The sequence below is a fragment of the Myxine glutinosa genome, chromosome 7 (assembly GCF_964187855.1).
Source record: "Myxine glutinosa chromosome 7, kmMyxGlut1.1, whole genome shotgun sequence".
NCBI lineage: Eukaryota > Metazoa > Chordata > Myxini > Myxiniformes > Myxinidae > Myxine > Myxine glutinosa.
Window position 1 is genome coordinate 54,680,690 of NC_136267.1, and position 14,499 is coordinate 54,695,188.

Below are 14,499 nucleotides of genomic sequence, written 5' to 3' on the forward strand. Positions count from 1 at the left end.
TTATAAACGCTCAGCGGCCTAGATTAGGATTGTAATCCGGATTAGGTATAGGTTTAGGGTTAGGATTAGGGATAAAACAGTGTATGACCTGTCTTTATCTTACGGTCATGTTGATTGTTAACTGGTGGGTGGGTATACACAGCCTAATATAAATGTCCGACGACCGAAACGGCATCAGAATATTATCGGACAAAATAAATAAACCTAACAGACCTATAACTCGAAATCAAACTTGGTCTAACTATTAGACCTCAGTCAACACTGTGTCTCTAACACTAACACATAGCAGTGGATCACTGGCACAGTAGGGTCAGGGAGGTCTCTCTTTACACCTCCCTGGTAGGGTATTCTAAGCACATGTTCTAGATTCTACTGGCCAGCCATTTACATCAGAATACATTAGTCATTATTAATGTAATAATTATTCAACAATGAACTTTGGAAGTTGATGAGTACCGGTACGGTACTTGAACGCAATATGAATATATGTGAAAACGTCGTGCTGCAGCTAGCATTGGGCCGATCAAATTCGCTCTTCGCTGGACTTCGTTCTTCATATGACATCAGACGGCACGTGACCGTACAAAGGTGAAGATCGATACTTTTTTAGGGGGCGTGGCTTAGCGGGGTAGGTACAGTCACGTGAAAAAGTAAGTACACCCCATGTAAAGTTTTGACTTTTTCAACATATTTCAACATACAGCTATTTGATCTTCATTTCAACAATATTGATAGATAAAGGTGATATAATATAACAAATATCATGAAACATTTACATTTTGGAGTCCATTGTATAATTTAAATAAACATAAATGCAAATTTTGCATGTGGAAAAAGTAAGTACACCCCTACATTTATCACTACTTCAAATACCTAAAATTTGAATCAGGTGCACCAGCTCAGGTGCAAATGATTAGAACATCGTTAGAGAGGATCTTGGAGGAACCTGTCTTATTTAAACTTCAGACATTTCGTTTGGTTTTCTCTTTGTTGTTGAAGTGTGCGGCGTCACCATGCCTAGATCAAGAGAGCTCTCTGAGGCCTTCAGAAAGAAGGTTATTGATGCCTACGAGTCTGGGAAGGGATTTAAAAAGATCTCCAAACAATTTGAAATCAATCATTCGACTGTCCGGAAGATCATCTACAAGTGGAGAAGATTCCAAACTACTGCCAACTTGTTCAGGCCAGGCCTCCCCAGCAAGTTCAGCCCAAGAGCAGACCGCAGGATGCTGAAATAAGTCTCTAAGAACCCCAGAATGTCATCACGGGACCTACAGGTAGCTCTTGCAACTGTTGATGTCAAAGTGCACGAGTCTACCATTAGAAAGAAGCTGCACAAATTTGATCGACATGGGAGGTGTGCCAGGAGGAAACCTTTGCTGTCCAGAAAGAACATCAGGGCAAGACTAAAGTTTCCCAATGAACACCTAGGCAAAGACCAGCACTTCTGGAACAATGTGCTCTGGACAGATGAGTCAAACAACAACAACAACAACAACATGCATTTTAAGGCCATTTTCCCTGCTAGAGCGGGGGTTAGCCTTGCGGTCCCCATGACAATCTTCTCCATTTTGCCCTATTTTCTGCATCTCTCCTTGTTAACCCCCTTGCCCGCATTTCTTCTTCCACCATCTTTAGCCAAGTCTTTCTCGGTCTTCCCCGTCCTCTACTTCCTTCTACATCAATTTCCATCACTCTTCTCAACCAGTCACTTTCATCCTTCCTCAACACATGACCAAACCATCTCAGCCTGTTCCTCTTCACAGCATCAATCACAGGCAATATTACCATCATCTTTCGCAATTCATCATTTGTCTTCCACTCTCTCAACGATACTCCGCACATCCATCGAACCATTCGCATTTCCACCCTTTCCAGCCTTCGTTGCTGCTCTACGTTCATTACCCATGTCTCGCTCCCATAAATCATAACACTTCTCACACATGCAGCATACACCTTTCCCTTCAGCTTCAGCGACACTCTCCTCCTCATCAGCACGCCACTCAGTTCCCGAAACTTCTTCCATGCACATCTCACTCGAGCAACCGTTGCCGAGTCTGATCCACCTTCTCCATTCAGCATGTCTCCGAGGTAGCAAAATGTTTTCACACCTTCCAGCTTCACGCCGTCTCCAAGATCCAACTCAACATTTCCTCCATCTGCAGCTCCCTCTGTGCACACCTTACATTTGAATGTAGCTGCCACACTGGTAAATGACCCTCTCAGACCACTACATTTTCAAAGTCAAATGAGTCAAAGGTGGAGCAATTTGGCCACAGTACCAGAAGACATGTTTGGCAAAAACCAAAGACAGCATTTGACCACAAGAACCTGATACCAACTGTAAAGCATGGTGGTGGAAATATTATGGTTTGGGGCAGCTTTGCTGCATCAGGGCCTGGGCAGCTCACCATCATAGAATCCACTATGAATTCTTCATTGTAGCAGAGGGTGCTTGAGGATAATGTGAGGCCATCTGTCAGAAAGTTGAAGCTCAACCAAAGGTAGACCTTGCAACATGACAATGACCCTAAACATACCAGTAAATCCACCAAGGAATGGCTGAAAAGAAAGAAATGGAGTGTTCTGGAATGGCCAAGTCAAAGCCCGGATCTAAATCCTATCGAGATGTTGTGGGGATTTGAAACGAGCTGTGCATGCAAGAAACCCCTCAAACATCGCACAGCTGAAAGAATTCTGCATGGAGGAGTGGGCAAAAATTTCCTCCAGTCGATGTCAGAGACTGGTAGACAGTTAGAAGAAACGCCTACTTGAGGTCGTTTCTGCCAAAGGGGGCAATACCACCTATTAGAGCCAAGGGTGTACTTACTTTTTCCACATGCAAAATTTGCATTCATGTTTATTTAAATTATACAATGGACTACAAAATGTAAATGTTTCATGATATTTGTTATATTATATCACCTTTATCTATCAATATTGTTGAAATGAAGATCAAATAGCTGTATGTTGAAATATGTTGGAAAAGTCAAAACTTTACATGGTGTACTTACTTTTTCACGTGACTGTAGACATGTAAAATTTGCAGAAACAAATATTTAAAAAATATTTCGGTGAATTTATTAATTTAAAAAAAACATGATTTCATGTTGAAGAAAGTCATAGCTACTCAAATAAGTCCAAGAGCATCTGTATTTCAGTGGACCTTTAATGAGTTCCTTTTCTAAAGAACTTAAATATACAATATAGGAGGAGGAGGTCTTTAGGCCCATCAAAGCCTGTGTTGGCATTGTCAACATATGGTTGTTTGTCTGTATTCTATCCTTTTGAAATGCTGAGCCTCAAGCAAGGAAGCAGCACATACCATTTTAAGGTTATTTCTCCGTAATAACCTCAGTGAGTCCCGGTGTCTGGCTGTCTGTGCATCTGTATATCCGTCCGTTAGCATTTGACTAAAACATCTCTCACTACCCGATCAATTTTGTTATGTTGCATCAGGCCAGCAAGGTCTAATGGTGGTGTGCTCCCCATTCGCATGTGCACCATATGAAGGGGTGATGGGTGCATTTCATGAAAAAATGTAAAAAAAAAAATTTTTTAATCTTCTCAGAAACCGCCAGACAGATCCAGACCAAACCCGCCACGAGACCTCAGGACTATGCCCTAACCTGAAGTTATGGTCCTCATGGTATCTTCCCTGGAAAGGGGGCCACAGGCCCCACCCCAAATCGTTCATTTTCACAAACATCTTCTCCACGACTACCTGAGCAATACGGACCAAATTTGGTAGAATACATTAGACCAGTAAGGTCTCATGGGGTTGTACTCCACATCCAGGTCCACCCATTTAAAGTGGGGTAAATCGAGGGGGTTTGCCCTAAATATTGGTATTTCATTCAAAAATCTCCTCAAACCGACATGCCAACGGTTGTGCTCCCCATGGCCGTATCTCCCCTGGAAAGGGGGCCACGGACTCCCTCCCCTAATCCCTCATTCACTAAATCATATTTTCCTCACAAACTAAATGACCGATTATGAACCAAATTTGGTATGATAAGAACAATAAGGTCTAATGGGGTTGTGTTCCCCATCTGGATCCAGCCCTATAAGAGGCTGAAAAGGGGTGTTTCACCTCAAATTGAGGTAATTTATTTAAAAATCTCAAACTGGGGGAATTTTTTTTGGGGGGGGGGGGGGGTGGGGCGAGGGGGGAGAGGATAAACAAAGACCATGCCTCAATTTACACATAGACGTGTTCTAATGTGATATACAATACAATATAATATCTAATATAATATGAATGACAGACAGTCGAAAATAAACTGGTACATCCAAGTGAAAAAAAACAAAAAACGAAGTCCCTTGAAATGGCTTGTGTGAAAACAATTGATATCATGAACCTATAAAAATAATGTAAAATTGTTCTGCACAACTTTAAAACAAGTTTAATTCACTTGTTTAAGCAAACTAAAGAGTTCATAGAACACCTTGCCTCATGCAGTTTTGATAAACAAGAACATGGGCGGGGTCTGCGAGTGGCAAATTTCATTGTTCGAGATGATGTATAATTCCATAATATTTTGTCCAAGTACTGATAAATGGAAGGTTTTTGAAAGTGGCAAACACGTGATTTGTGTTATACAGTGTTAAAGTATATAATTAAATTGAAATGAAAGGTTTTAAACGTTAAAATTTTTTTCGTAAGTTTACCGCGGTTGTGGCAGTGTTATTTACAGAACACCGAGGTATATAACACTTACATTAATTATTCGTGCCTGTGTGTCCTTTATGACATCGTTAAAAACAGTACGTTTCCTGGTTAGAATGATTTTTTATTTTGTTTGACTGCCAGACAAGAAGACAGAGTAAAAATAAAAATCTAACTCCTTTCTGCGCATGTGCAATCGGGACAAATTCATAGCCCAAGTACTGCTAAACTACAGGTCAATTTTCCGATTTGTGTTCAAAATATAACATTCAATTCAAATCAAGTTGTTCCTCGATCAAAAACTGACATTTGTAGAGACAGACAAAGTGAACCAATTATTGTTTAATCCCGCTTTGCGTGTACGGGTCAAAGACCGAAGCGCTCACCTTCAGCATCAATGAAATACTCAGTGTTGAAGGAATTCCAATGCTTTTTGGTTTTCAAACTTGGAGAATCAAAATCTTGGCTGATGACATGCAAATGCAGGTGACTGAGAAAAGAAAGCACGAGTTATAATAATTATATCACTTGGGATAAAAAAGAGGTTGCATGATTAACAGAGAAAGTTGAATCAACATAAACCATACATTATTTATTGACTAATCTAGTAGAAGTTAACGTATGAAAGTTCAGCTGTATTTATTATGAATACCAAAATGAGCATGAAAAGATGCATGTCCTGTACCTCATGCTGGGGACAGCATGATAACCAAGGCGAAACTGAAGGTGTTGAGCTTCTTCCTCATCCTTTATGAGCCGCTTGCCAATCTCTTGCATGTGCCGGAGCAATGGCACGTGCTCACGCCGCACGTCCCGCAGGCTATGCACTGTCTGCCAGGGTAATATCAGCCAGTGTTGCCGAGCCTTTGGGTACTTGTCACGTATGGCAACGACTCGATCGTCATTGTACACCTGTAGTGTGGGGTCACGCATCGATGCCAAGAGGCCTTGACTCCAGTGGCTGGGGCCCTGCAATACCGCAAAAATTAGGATGCAAAAAAAGAACAAGCATTTAGAGGCATTTACATTCCTCAAAGTTCCTGAATGGGTGATGATTTGTTTGATTTGGGTTTACATATTACAAAATTGTACATCTATATCTCTGTATATACACTACATGATCAAAAGTATGTGGACACCCCTTCTAGTTAGTGGATTCGGCTATTTCAGCCACACCCATTGTTGACAGGTATATATAATCAAGCACACAGCCATGCAATCTCCACAGACAAACATTGGCAGTAGAATGGGCTGCACTGAAGAGCTCAATGACTTTCAATGTGGCACCGTCATAGGATGCCACCTTTCCAACAAGTCAGTTCGTCAAATTTCTGCCCTGAGAGCTGCCCCAGTCAACTGTAAGTGCTGTTATTGTGAAGTGGAAATGTCAAGGAGCAACAACAGCTCAGCCGTGAAGTGGTCGGCCACACAAGCTCACAGAATGGGACCGCCGAGTGCTGAAGCACATAGCATGGAAAAATCGTCTGTCCTCGGTTGCAACACTCACTACCGAGTTCCAAACTGCCTCTGGAAGCAATGTCAGCACAACAGCTGTTCGTCGGGAGCTTCATTAGGCCGAGCAGCCACACACAAGCCTAAGATCACCATGTGCAATGCCAAGCATCGGCTGGAGTGGTGTAAAACTCGCCACCATTGGACTCTGGAGCAGTGAATCATGCTTCACCATATGGCAGTCCGACGGACGAATCTGGGCTTGGCGGATGCCAGGAGAACGCTACCTGCCCGGATGCATAGTGCCAACTGTAAAGTTTGGTGGAGGACGAATAATGGTCCGGGGCCGTTTTTCATGGTTCGGGCTAGGCCCCTTAGTTCCAGAGAAGGGAAATCTTAACGCTACAGCATACAATGACATTCTAGACGATTGTGTGCTTCCAACATTGTGGCAACAGTTTGGGGAAGGCCCTTTCCTGTTTCAGCATAACAATGCCCCCGTGCACAAAGCGAGGTCCATACAGAAATGGTTTGTCAAGATCGGTGTGGATGAACTTGACTGGCCTGCACAGAGCCCTGACCTCAACCCCATTGAACACCTTTGGGACGAATTAGAACGCTGACCGTGAGCCAGGCCCAAAATCAGTGCCCGACCTCACTAATGCTCGTGGCTGAATGGAAGCAAATCTCCGCAGCAATGTTCCAACATCTATTGGAAAGCCTTCCAGAAGAGTGGAGGCTGTTATAGCAGCAAAGGGGGGACCAACTCCATATTAATGCCCATGATTTTGGAATGAAATGTTCAATGTTCGGGTGTACACATACTTTTGGTTCATGTAGTGTATCTCTATCTCTTTCTGATGTACTACACTCCTCACGGAGCATCAAGACCGCTGAAGCAGCTTCCTGAGCAAAGGTAATACTGGGTGGTTTGCCATTATCTTCCCAGCAGTAGTTAGGACAGGAATTTGGAATTTGTTCATGGTGCTGGAGTTGGCTCACCTACTCTTCGTGAAGAACACCATGGAATATTTAATGCCGGTAGATGGGACTCCTGGCTTAATGTTCATTCGCAGGATGGCACACACATTTATGAATAGTTATTCATAAAATATTTAACATTTAAATACTTGTATTTAAAAAAAAAAAAAAAAAAGCATAAGTTATGCATATATAAATATATATATATATACATGAGACATTCAGTGAAAGGTAATCTTACTCAATATATGAAGTCAATTCTCTATGAATGTACGTCTGAAACCAAGCTTTGCATCACGTGCTCAGGGGTACCGGTACCCATGGTCAGTTCCATCAGTGTAGTGATCAATTTTGAGGTGCCGGAGGCCTGCAAAAATATTTTGCCCGTGATGTCATCGTGAGATCTAATCTATCGTCACATAAAATTTTAAAATGACACCATTTGAGTGCCAAAAATGAGCGATAAATAAAATAAACTCAGTTTAACATAAGCAACTAGAACGGCACTCAGTAGAGAGCATACCTCCGCCTGGTTGGCCATATCACTCAATGGTGAAGAATCACTTTGAATATTCTATTAGCTGGATCCGGATTCAGATCTTCACCAAAATTTAATGAATTCTTTCTTGTCACACACACAATGTCCACCAAGTTTCGTCCGAATCCGTTCGCAACTTTTTGAGATATCCTGCTATGTATCGTTTTTGTCCCCATCTCCCAATGGTGAAGAATCACTTAAGAAATTCTAGTAGCCGGATTCAAATCCGGATCTTCACCAAAATCTAATCATTTCGTCCTTGTCACATACGCTACATCTCTGCCAAATTTCGTCCGAATCCGTCCACAACTTTGAGATATTTTGTTCACAAACGGACAAACAAAGAGATAGACAGACAAGGGTGAAAACATAACCTCCATCCACCTTTGGTGGCGGAGGTAAAAAGCATAAAGAACACTTGCACACTAAATCCCACAATTAATCCCCTTTCAAGAAAACGCCAGCTTAATTTAGTCTCACCACTGTTTTTTGACAAAACGATGTATTTTAAGAAATGGAGGTTTTTTGTTTTTGTTTAAGTTTTATTTTATTTTATTTAGTACCATGTGGTAAGTTTTGCACTGACAAGACCGACCTTCATTACTGGGTGCCACATCTTCTGCAGTGGTTTGTGGGATATATTATGCAATATTGAATGTATTTCTTTTGTTCTTTAAAACAATTATTTCAATTCTAAACGGAGTAGGGATGGAGCCGGCAAAAATGCAAATGGCCTCTACCATTGAGCGGGCAAGCTGGAAACAATTCACATTTATTGCCACATCTGATGCAATTTAGATGCTCCAACGGTGGTGAGGTGCTACATTTGAAACTTTTTGATATACATAGCTTGCTGATGTCTGGGGTCTGTAATAAAAATTGGTATTGGTGTCAAAGCCAGTGACCAATTGCCAATGAATAGTCAGATGACCCTGGAAGTATGTAGTCAGTTATGCGTTGAGCGTCAGGGAGGAATTAACACCTCAATTGTTCTGACTGACAGTTTTGCTTACTACAGTGGTTGGTTTAGCTTTGTCTTATACTCCAAATCGACTTATCTATGAACGAAGAAAAGAAAAATGGGGAAATTCGCCTATTTGACGAATACTCCACATAGACTTGTACGCCTAAAAATACGGTATTTCTCAAACACCTAAAGAGTGCTTGGAAAAAAAACAAAAACAGGCAAATCACTAATGATAGGTATTAAATTGATTGCAAAAAAAAAAAAAAATCAGGCTGTTTGTTGAAGACTCGTGAGGGAAGAATTAAAATGCTTAACAATCATCCCACCAACTTTCATCCAAATCCGTTCAGAACTTTTCCAGATATCTTGTTCATGAACACACGAACGGACACGATCGAATGCATTACTCCGTGGCGGGAGTAATTAAAATAAATTTCATGAGGGAATAGACAAAGGTATAATGAAAATGTCTCAGGATGTGGGGAGGGGCAGATAATTTTTGAAAAGGCTCAAGTAAGAGAGAGAACAAAAGTATCAAACAGATTCGAGCCCAAAAAATTATATTACCACTCTTACTTCCTAAAAGGCCCAGATTATTCCCATCTCGTGAGGTTGGTCAGGAACGTTTTTGGCCAGCCAAGCTTGATATTGTACCAATAGTGATTTTGGGCAAGTATTTCATTTATTCAGAGTGCTGGCGATAACTCACCTACCATTTGCAAAAGACAGCGAGTGATCTTTACCGTCCACCAATTAATTCCATCAGACGGGACAACCGGTTTAGTGGTCATGCAAGGGGATACAAAACCTTGCCTGCGAATAACTAATTAATCCAACAGTTGCTCAAAGGTAATTAATATGAAATATTTGCACTATCCATTGGAAGCAAATACACAAAAATTGACAAGCTGTATAAACAAAGCACTTATGGCAGGAACATGCTTGGGTTTGCTTTATTTTATTTTCGTCGTGGGGGAGGGGAGAGGAGTAGATACCTGACGCTGCCTGACTGCGTGAGCTTTTCCCGGTGGTGGTTTTGGGACATGTTCAACATTGAAAAGCTATGGGGATGATAGCCTCATGGTGGTTACCTTTTGCATGTGGGCCAGCAGCAGCACTATCTAGGCCCACACCCCAATATACACTTCATAGCAGCCATTGGTGGCCTCAAAACAGCCTTCAAGACCAACATGTAGTAGCTTAAAACCTTTCCCAGATGAAGTACCTACCCCCAAAATTTGGGTCCTCAATGTACTACGGTTCAGCTATGAAAGGGTAACAAACAAATGCACAACCATTTCTTTTTTTTTTGTATACAAGATCGAGGTTCGTGAAAGAGGTGACATTAATCACAAAAAAAAAACCGACACGTAAAACATATAATAAGGGGAGCGGTGGGGAGAAAGGGGGAAGCACACAAGCACAACATTTGAGTGCAAGGACATCGGTAGATCTGTGGGAGGGAGAGAGCTTGAGGGGAGGAGGTGTGGGAAGGGGGAGAGGGGGTGGGAGGAGTATAATACACATGGACACTGCACGGACTTCCAGGAAAGAAGTTGGTATTTCAAAATAGTGGATCTGGGGTGTATTAACGGGGGTAGAAAAGATCAAGGTTTTGGATGGGGGAAGATAAGAGATGGTGGTGAACAGCTGTTTTAAAGACCTGGAGGGAGGGGTGGGATTGAAGAGAGTGAGGGAGGAGTGGGATTGAAGAGAGTGAGGGAGGAGTGGGATTGAAGAGAGTGAGGGAGGAGTGGCATTGAAGAAAGTGAGGGAGTTTGTTCTTGAGGCGGGAGAAAAGAGGAATGAAAAAGTGAAGGTGAGCAGAGAGTCTTGATTTTGGCAATGTCACCAGTAGAGGGTGGCAGGCAGATCTTATGCGACCTGCAGGAATATTTGGGGGACAGAGCCCAGAGAGAGCTGGGGGAGCAAGGCCGGAAAGGAGTCGGTCGAAGACAGAAAGACCGCCTACCTGCCTGCGGTGAGTGAGTGAAAGGCCCTCGCAATCAGCTTCATCGCGGGAGATTCCAATGATTCTGAAAGCTTTGGTTTCAACAGAGTGAAGCCGAGCTGGGTGTGAGGCAGGAGCACCAGCCCAGAGGGGAGAGCAGTACTCCATTGAGCTGCGGATGAAAGCCTTGTATGTGGTGAGGAGCTCAGGTGTGCCTAGGAAGGACTTCGCACGACGGAGGATGCCCAGTCAGCGACTGGCTTTGGAGGCCACCTTGGAAATGTGGTTTTCCCAGGAAAGATCAATGCAGATAGTGAGACCCAAAAGCTTGAGTGACAGAACTTCTTGTAGAGGATTGTTGAGAAAGTAGATGGGAGGGTTGTCCAGTCGGTCTTTTCGGAGAGACATAGTAAGAGTGTGAGATTTGTCAGGATTGAAAGACATGTTCCACTTGTTTGACCCGTCTGTGATTTTGTCCAGGTCTGCAGAGAGTGAGGAGGCTGCAGACTGCCGATCTGAGGGATGAGGAATGGAGCGGCAGAGAGTGGAGGCATCAGTAAAGAGATGGAGAGGATTTTCTAGAGAGTCGGAAACACTTGAAATTATTTCCAAGATTTATTATTTCCTAGCAAAAGTACCTGTTGTATTTGTTTTTCTTGGCATGTTGTATTTCACAAACATTTTGCTCAATTCCCTCTATAATTTGCCCATAGTCATCTTCCACCTGCTTGGAAGAGTCAGCTCGCATCAACTTTGTGAACCATCCTCCCTGTTTATATATGGCGTGAAAAAAAATCACTTCCTCTTCACTGCTAAGCTCAGTGTTGGATGCTTTGGTTTGAACCTTTGCTTAAAATGAGTGAAATGAAACATTTTGAAAATTTAAAATTATTCTCACTCAGGTTTTAACATCACTGTAGTTTATAATATCAAGTTGTTTAAAGTTTATTTAACGCAAGATGTTGATTTGTAATACTGGATACCACCGGGTGGTGCTATACGATGCACATTTACATCGAGAGAATTGGGGTCACTCCTCCCCCAGATATGCTAACCAGACAAACCATACTTGGGGTACCTTTAGGCAACACGTCAAATTTGGTTGAGTAGTTTTTTAGTTTTTGAAGCATAAACAAACACAAATTGAGCCTTAGATGTCAGATAAATAATATTGTAAGCTGCATAACATTCACATTTACAAAAACATTTGTTAATCTATCAAGGACATTAAAAAAAACATTAAAATCAATGAACGACTCTTAGAATGTCACACCAAATACCAAACATCAATTGGTCGAATCAAATTACAAACAATAATAAATGACATGCAGTCACTAGTTCATGTTTACCGTGGAATTGGAAGATCTATTTTGCTTGCTGTCAGCAGCACCGTTGTATGTATTCCAACCGCCCACCTGCTTCTTGCGATCCACGTCGGTTTGTAAAGCACTCTGCTTTGACGTCTTTTCAGGCCGGCTGTGTGCTGATGAGCAGCTGCTCGATCGCTTGCTGTGCTTGGAGGAGGATCTATCTTTCGAAGGTGGCATGTGATCCGAAGGTGGCATGTGATCCGAAGGTGGCATGTGATCCGAAGATTGAGACTCAAACTGAGCAGTGTAAGGGTATAGGTTGTTCACTATATACAGAGTCTGTTCTGGTTTCAATAATGCTTCTCCGTTTTGCCCCACAATTGTCGAGTCCACACTTGTGGGATTCACGCCGAGCTGTGGAACAAATAAACACATTTCAAAGTTGGTTTTATTATTTTTGCACGTTCACATAATTGTGAAAGCATAATATAATCAATAATGGTGGTTGGACATTTTGAAGACATTAAAATTTAACCAGAAGTCGGTCTACCCCTGCTAATTCACCCCAGATCCACCTTGTTTGAAATTCCAACTTCTTTCCTGGAAGTCCTGGCAGTGTCCATATGTTTTATACCTCTCCCACCCCCCCCCCCCCCCCCTTCTCATGCCCACCCCAAAGCCCTCGCCCTCTCTCAGATCTCTCGATGTCTCCATGTCTCTCGGTCCCTGCTCTCAAATGTTGTGTTTGTGTCCTTCCCCCTCTCTCCCCATCTTGTCTACCGCTCCCGATGTTATATGTTTTATGTGTCGGTTTGTCTTTCTGTGTGATTAATGTTCGCTCTTTCACGAGCCTCGATCTTGTATACAAAAAAAATTAAAAAAAATTGATTGAATGAAAAATGCTTTTCTTAAATTTGCCACCTTTCTACATAGTGCATACAATTCAATACATTGGTAAGTCGAGCACACTCACCTGTGTGACATGAACACGTTCGTTGATGCAGTCAGCCTTCAACAAAACTAAAATAAAAATAAATGAATTAATCATTAAAATTTAAAAGCCTTTTCCTTTTCTATACATCGATGCTCGAGGAAGTGAGGTGATGGGAAAAAGGCAATTTGAACTGACAATGGGACAATAGTTAGATACAAGCAGCAAGGGAATGAGCTAACAAAAAAGAAAAGGAGAGAGAGAGAGAAACCAAACACAGACACAGAAATCCTTGTGAAGTCTAGAGTCAATCTCTGTTGGTGAACAGGTAGAATAAATCATGGATGGAATCCATAGAACGATCGATCAAGTCATTTTACATCCTCATTGGGATTCACAGATAGACATGCAATATGTTTGTGAAGTACAACATGCTGTCTTTTGATGAAACCTGTCAGCAAAGTGACTGGCAGACACGCATAGTACTATTTAAAATGACCTCTCCGATGTTGTTGAAAACACTCGGTTACTTTTTACAGATGACTCCACATTGTCATGCAGAACCCTTCCCACCCTCCCCATACCTGTGCTAGAAAGACAGCAGCTGTGTCTCTCTCTCTGCTGATCTGGAAACAATTGCACTCTGGTCACGTAAAGGGAGCATGTTCTTCAATCCTGGAAAATTTCACCGTATCACTCCAGAAGTATCGTCAAAAACTAACGCACCTACCTATTACATTGGTCATCCACTGGAAGAGGTTCAGTCTCTTGAATTTATTTGCCTCACCATGAGCTATGACCTTTCCTGGGCCCACAACTGACTGAATAGCAAAGCTCGTCTCCAATACCAGCTGCTGACTGAGCCTCCTTCGTTGATATAAGTCTTTCCTTAGAAAAATGAGAACTACTCACAGTCTACAAGGCCTTTGTCTGTAGATATATGGAGTACTGCTCTCTGCTTTGGGCTGGCACCCCAGCACCACATCTGTCTCTCTTGTATTCTGTGGCATCTAAAGCTCTCAAAATTATTGGAATCTCCCATGATGATGGCAAAGCACAGGATCAGTTGCTCTCAAATAGCAGGCAGGTCAGTGGTCTCACAGTTTTCTTCCATATATTCTCCAATATTGCTCCATCTACTCTCTGTCAGCTCTCCGATCCTCCCGGTGTACTCTCGGATGCACATCTTCCAGTAATCCCCTCCTGTTAAAACTTCCAAAATCTGGACCGACTGCACTCCTTTATTCCTCACTTCTCCCATCTATGGAACCACCTTCTCGATAATTTTTTTTTTCTCGTTCTTCCCTTCAGCATAAGCACTGCACTTGCCATCTCTCGTCATTCCAAATTCTGACTGATGATCTTCACAACCCTCATCAACCTTTCCAAACCCAACATCTCACTTACAGTGTACTCGTTTCAGTGTTAACTCCAATCCTCCCTCTTGCGTGCTTTGTTTTCATTCCGCTTTATGTTTGCCATACTGTCAGCTCTACCTTGTTCTTTCATGAGCCTCGCTCTTGAAAAGAAGAAAGAAAATCCCCCGGCGATCTCGCGAGATCACGGCGAGGTCACGTCTTTTCGAAGCTGTTCCATGCGCTCACGCTTTCGAAGCTAAGTGATCCTTCTCAATTGTGTTTTTGTCGAGACTGTATCTATCTTTTGGTGTATGTACCTATAGCATATCTTTTGGAAAATTT

At 42.2% G+C, this 14,499-nt stretch overlaps 1 protein-coding gene across 7 annotated transcripts in view; it reads right to left on the bottom strand.

The window, feature by feature from the left end:
• APTX (aprataxin) overlaps positions 1-14,499 on the bottom strand; it is a 152,312-nt gene that overhangs the window by 4,095 nt on the left and 133,718 nt on the right. For 4 of the 7 annotated variants that reach the window (XM_078781740.1, XM_078781743.1, XM_078781742.1 and 1 more), the window contains exons 5-8: positions 12,842-12,888; positions 11,908-12,282; positions 5,355-5,638; positions 5,056-5,159 (exon numbers count right to left, since the gene is read on the bottom strand). In XM_078781740.1, coding sequence (XP_078637866.1) covers positions 5,056-5,159; positions 5,355-5,638; positions 11,908-12,282; positions 12,842-12,888 — 810 coding nt within the window. Of the gene's footprint in view, positions 1-5,055; positions 5,160-5,354; positions 5,639-11,907; positions 12,283-12,841; positions 12,889-13,383; positions 13,426-14,499 lie in introns of all 7 variants that reach the window. The other 3 variants (XM_078781745.1, XM_068099939.2, XM_078781744.1) reach the window with 3 other exon arrangements.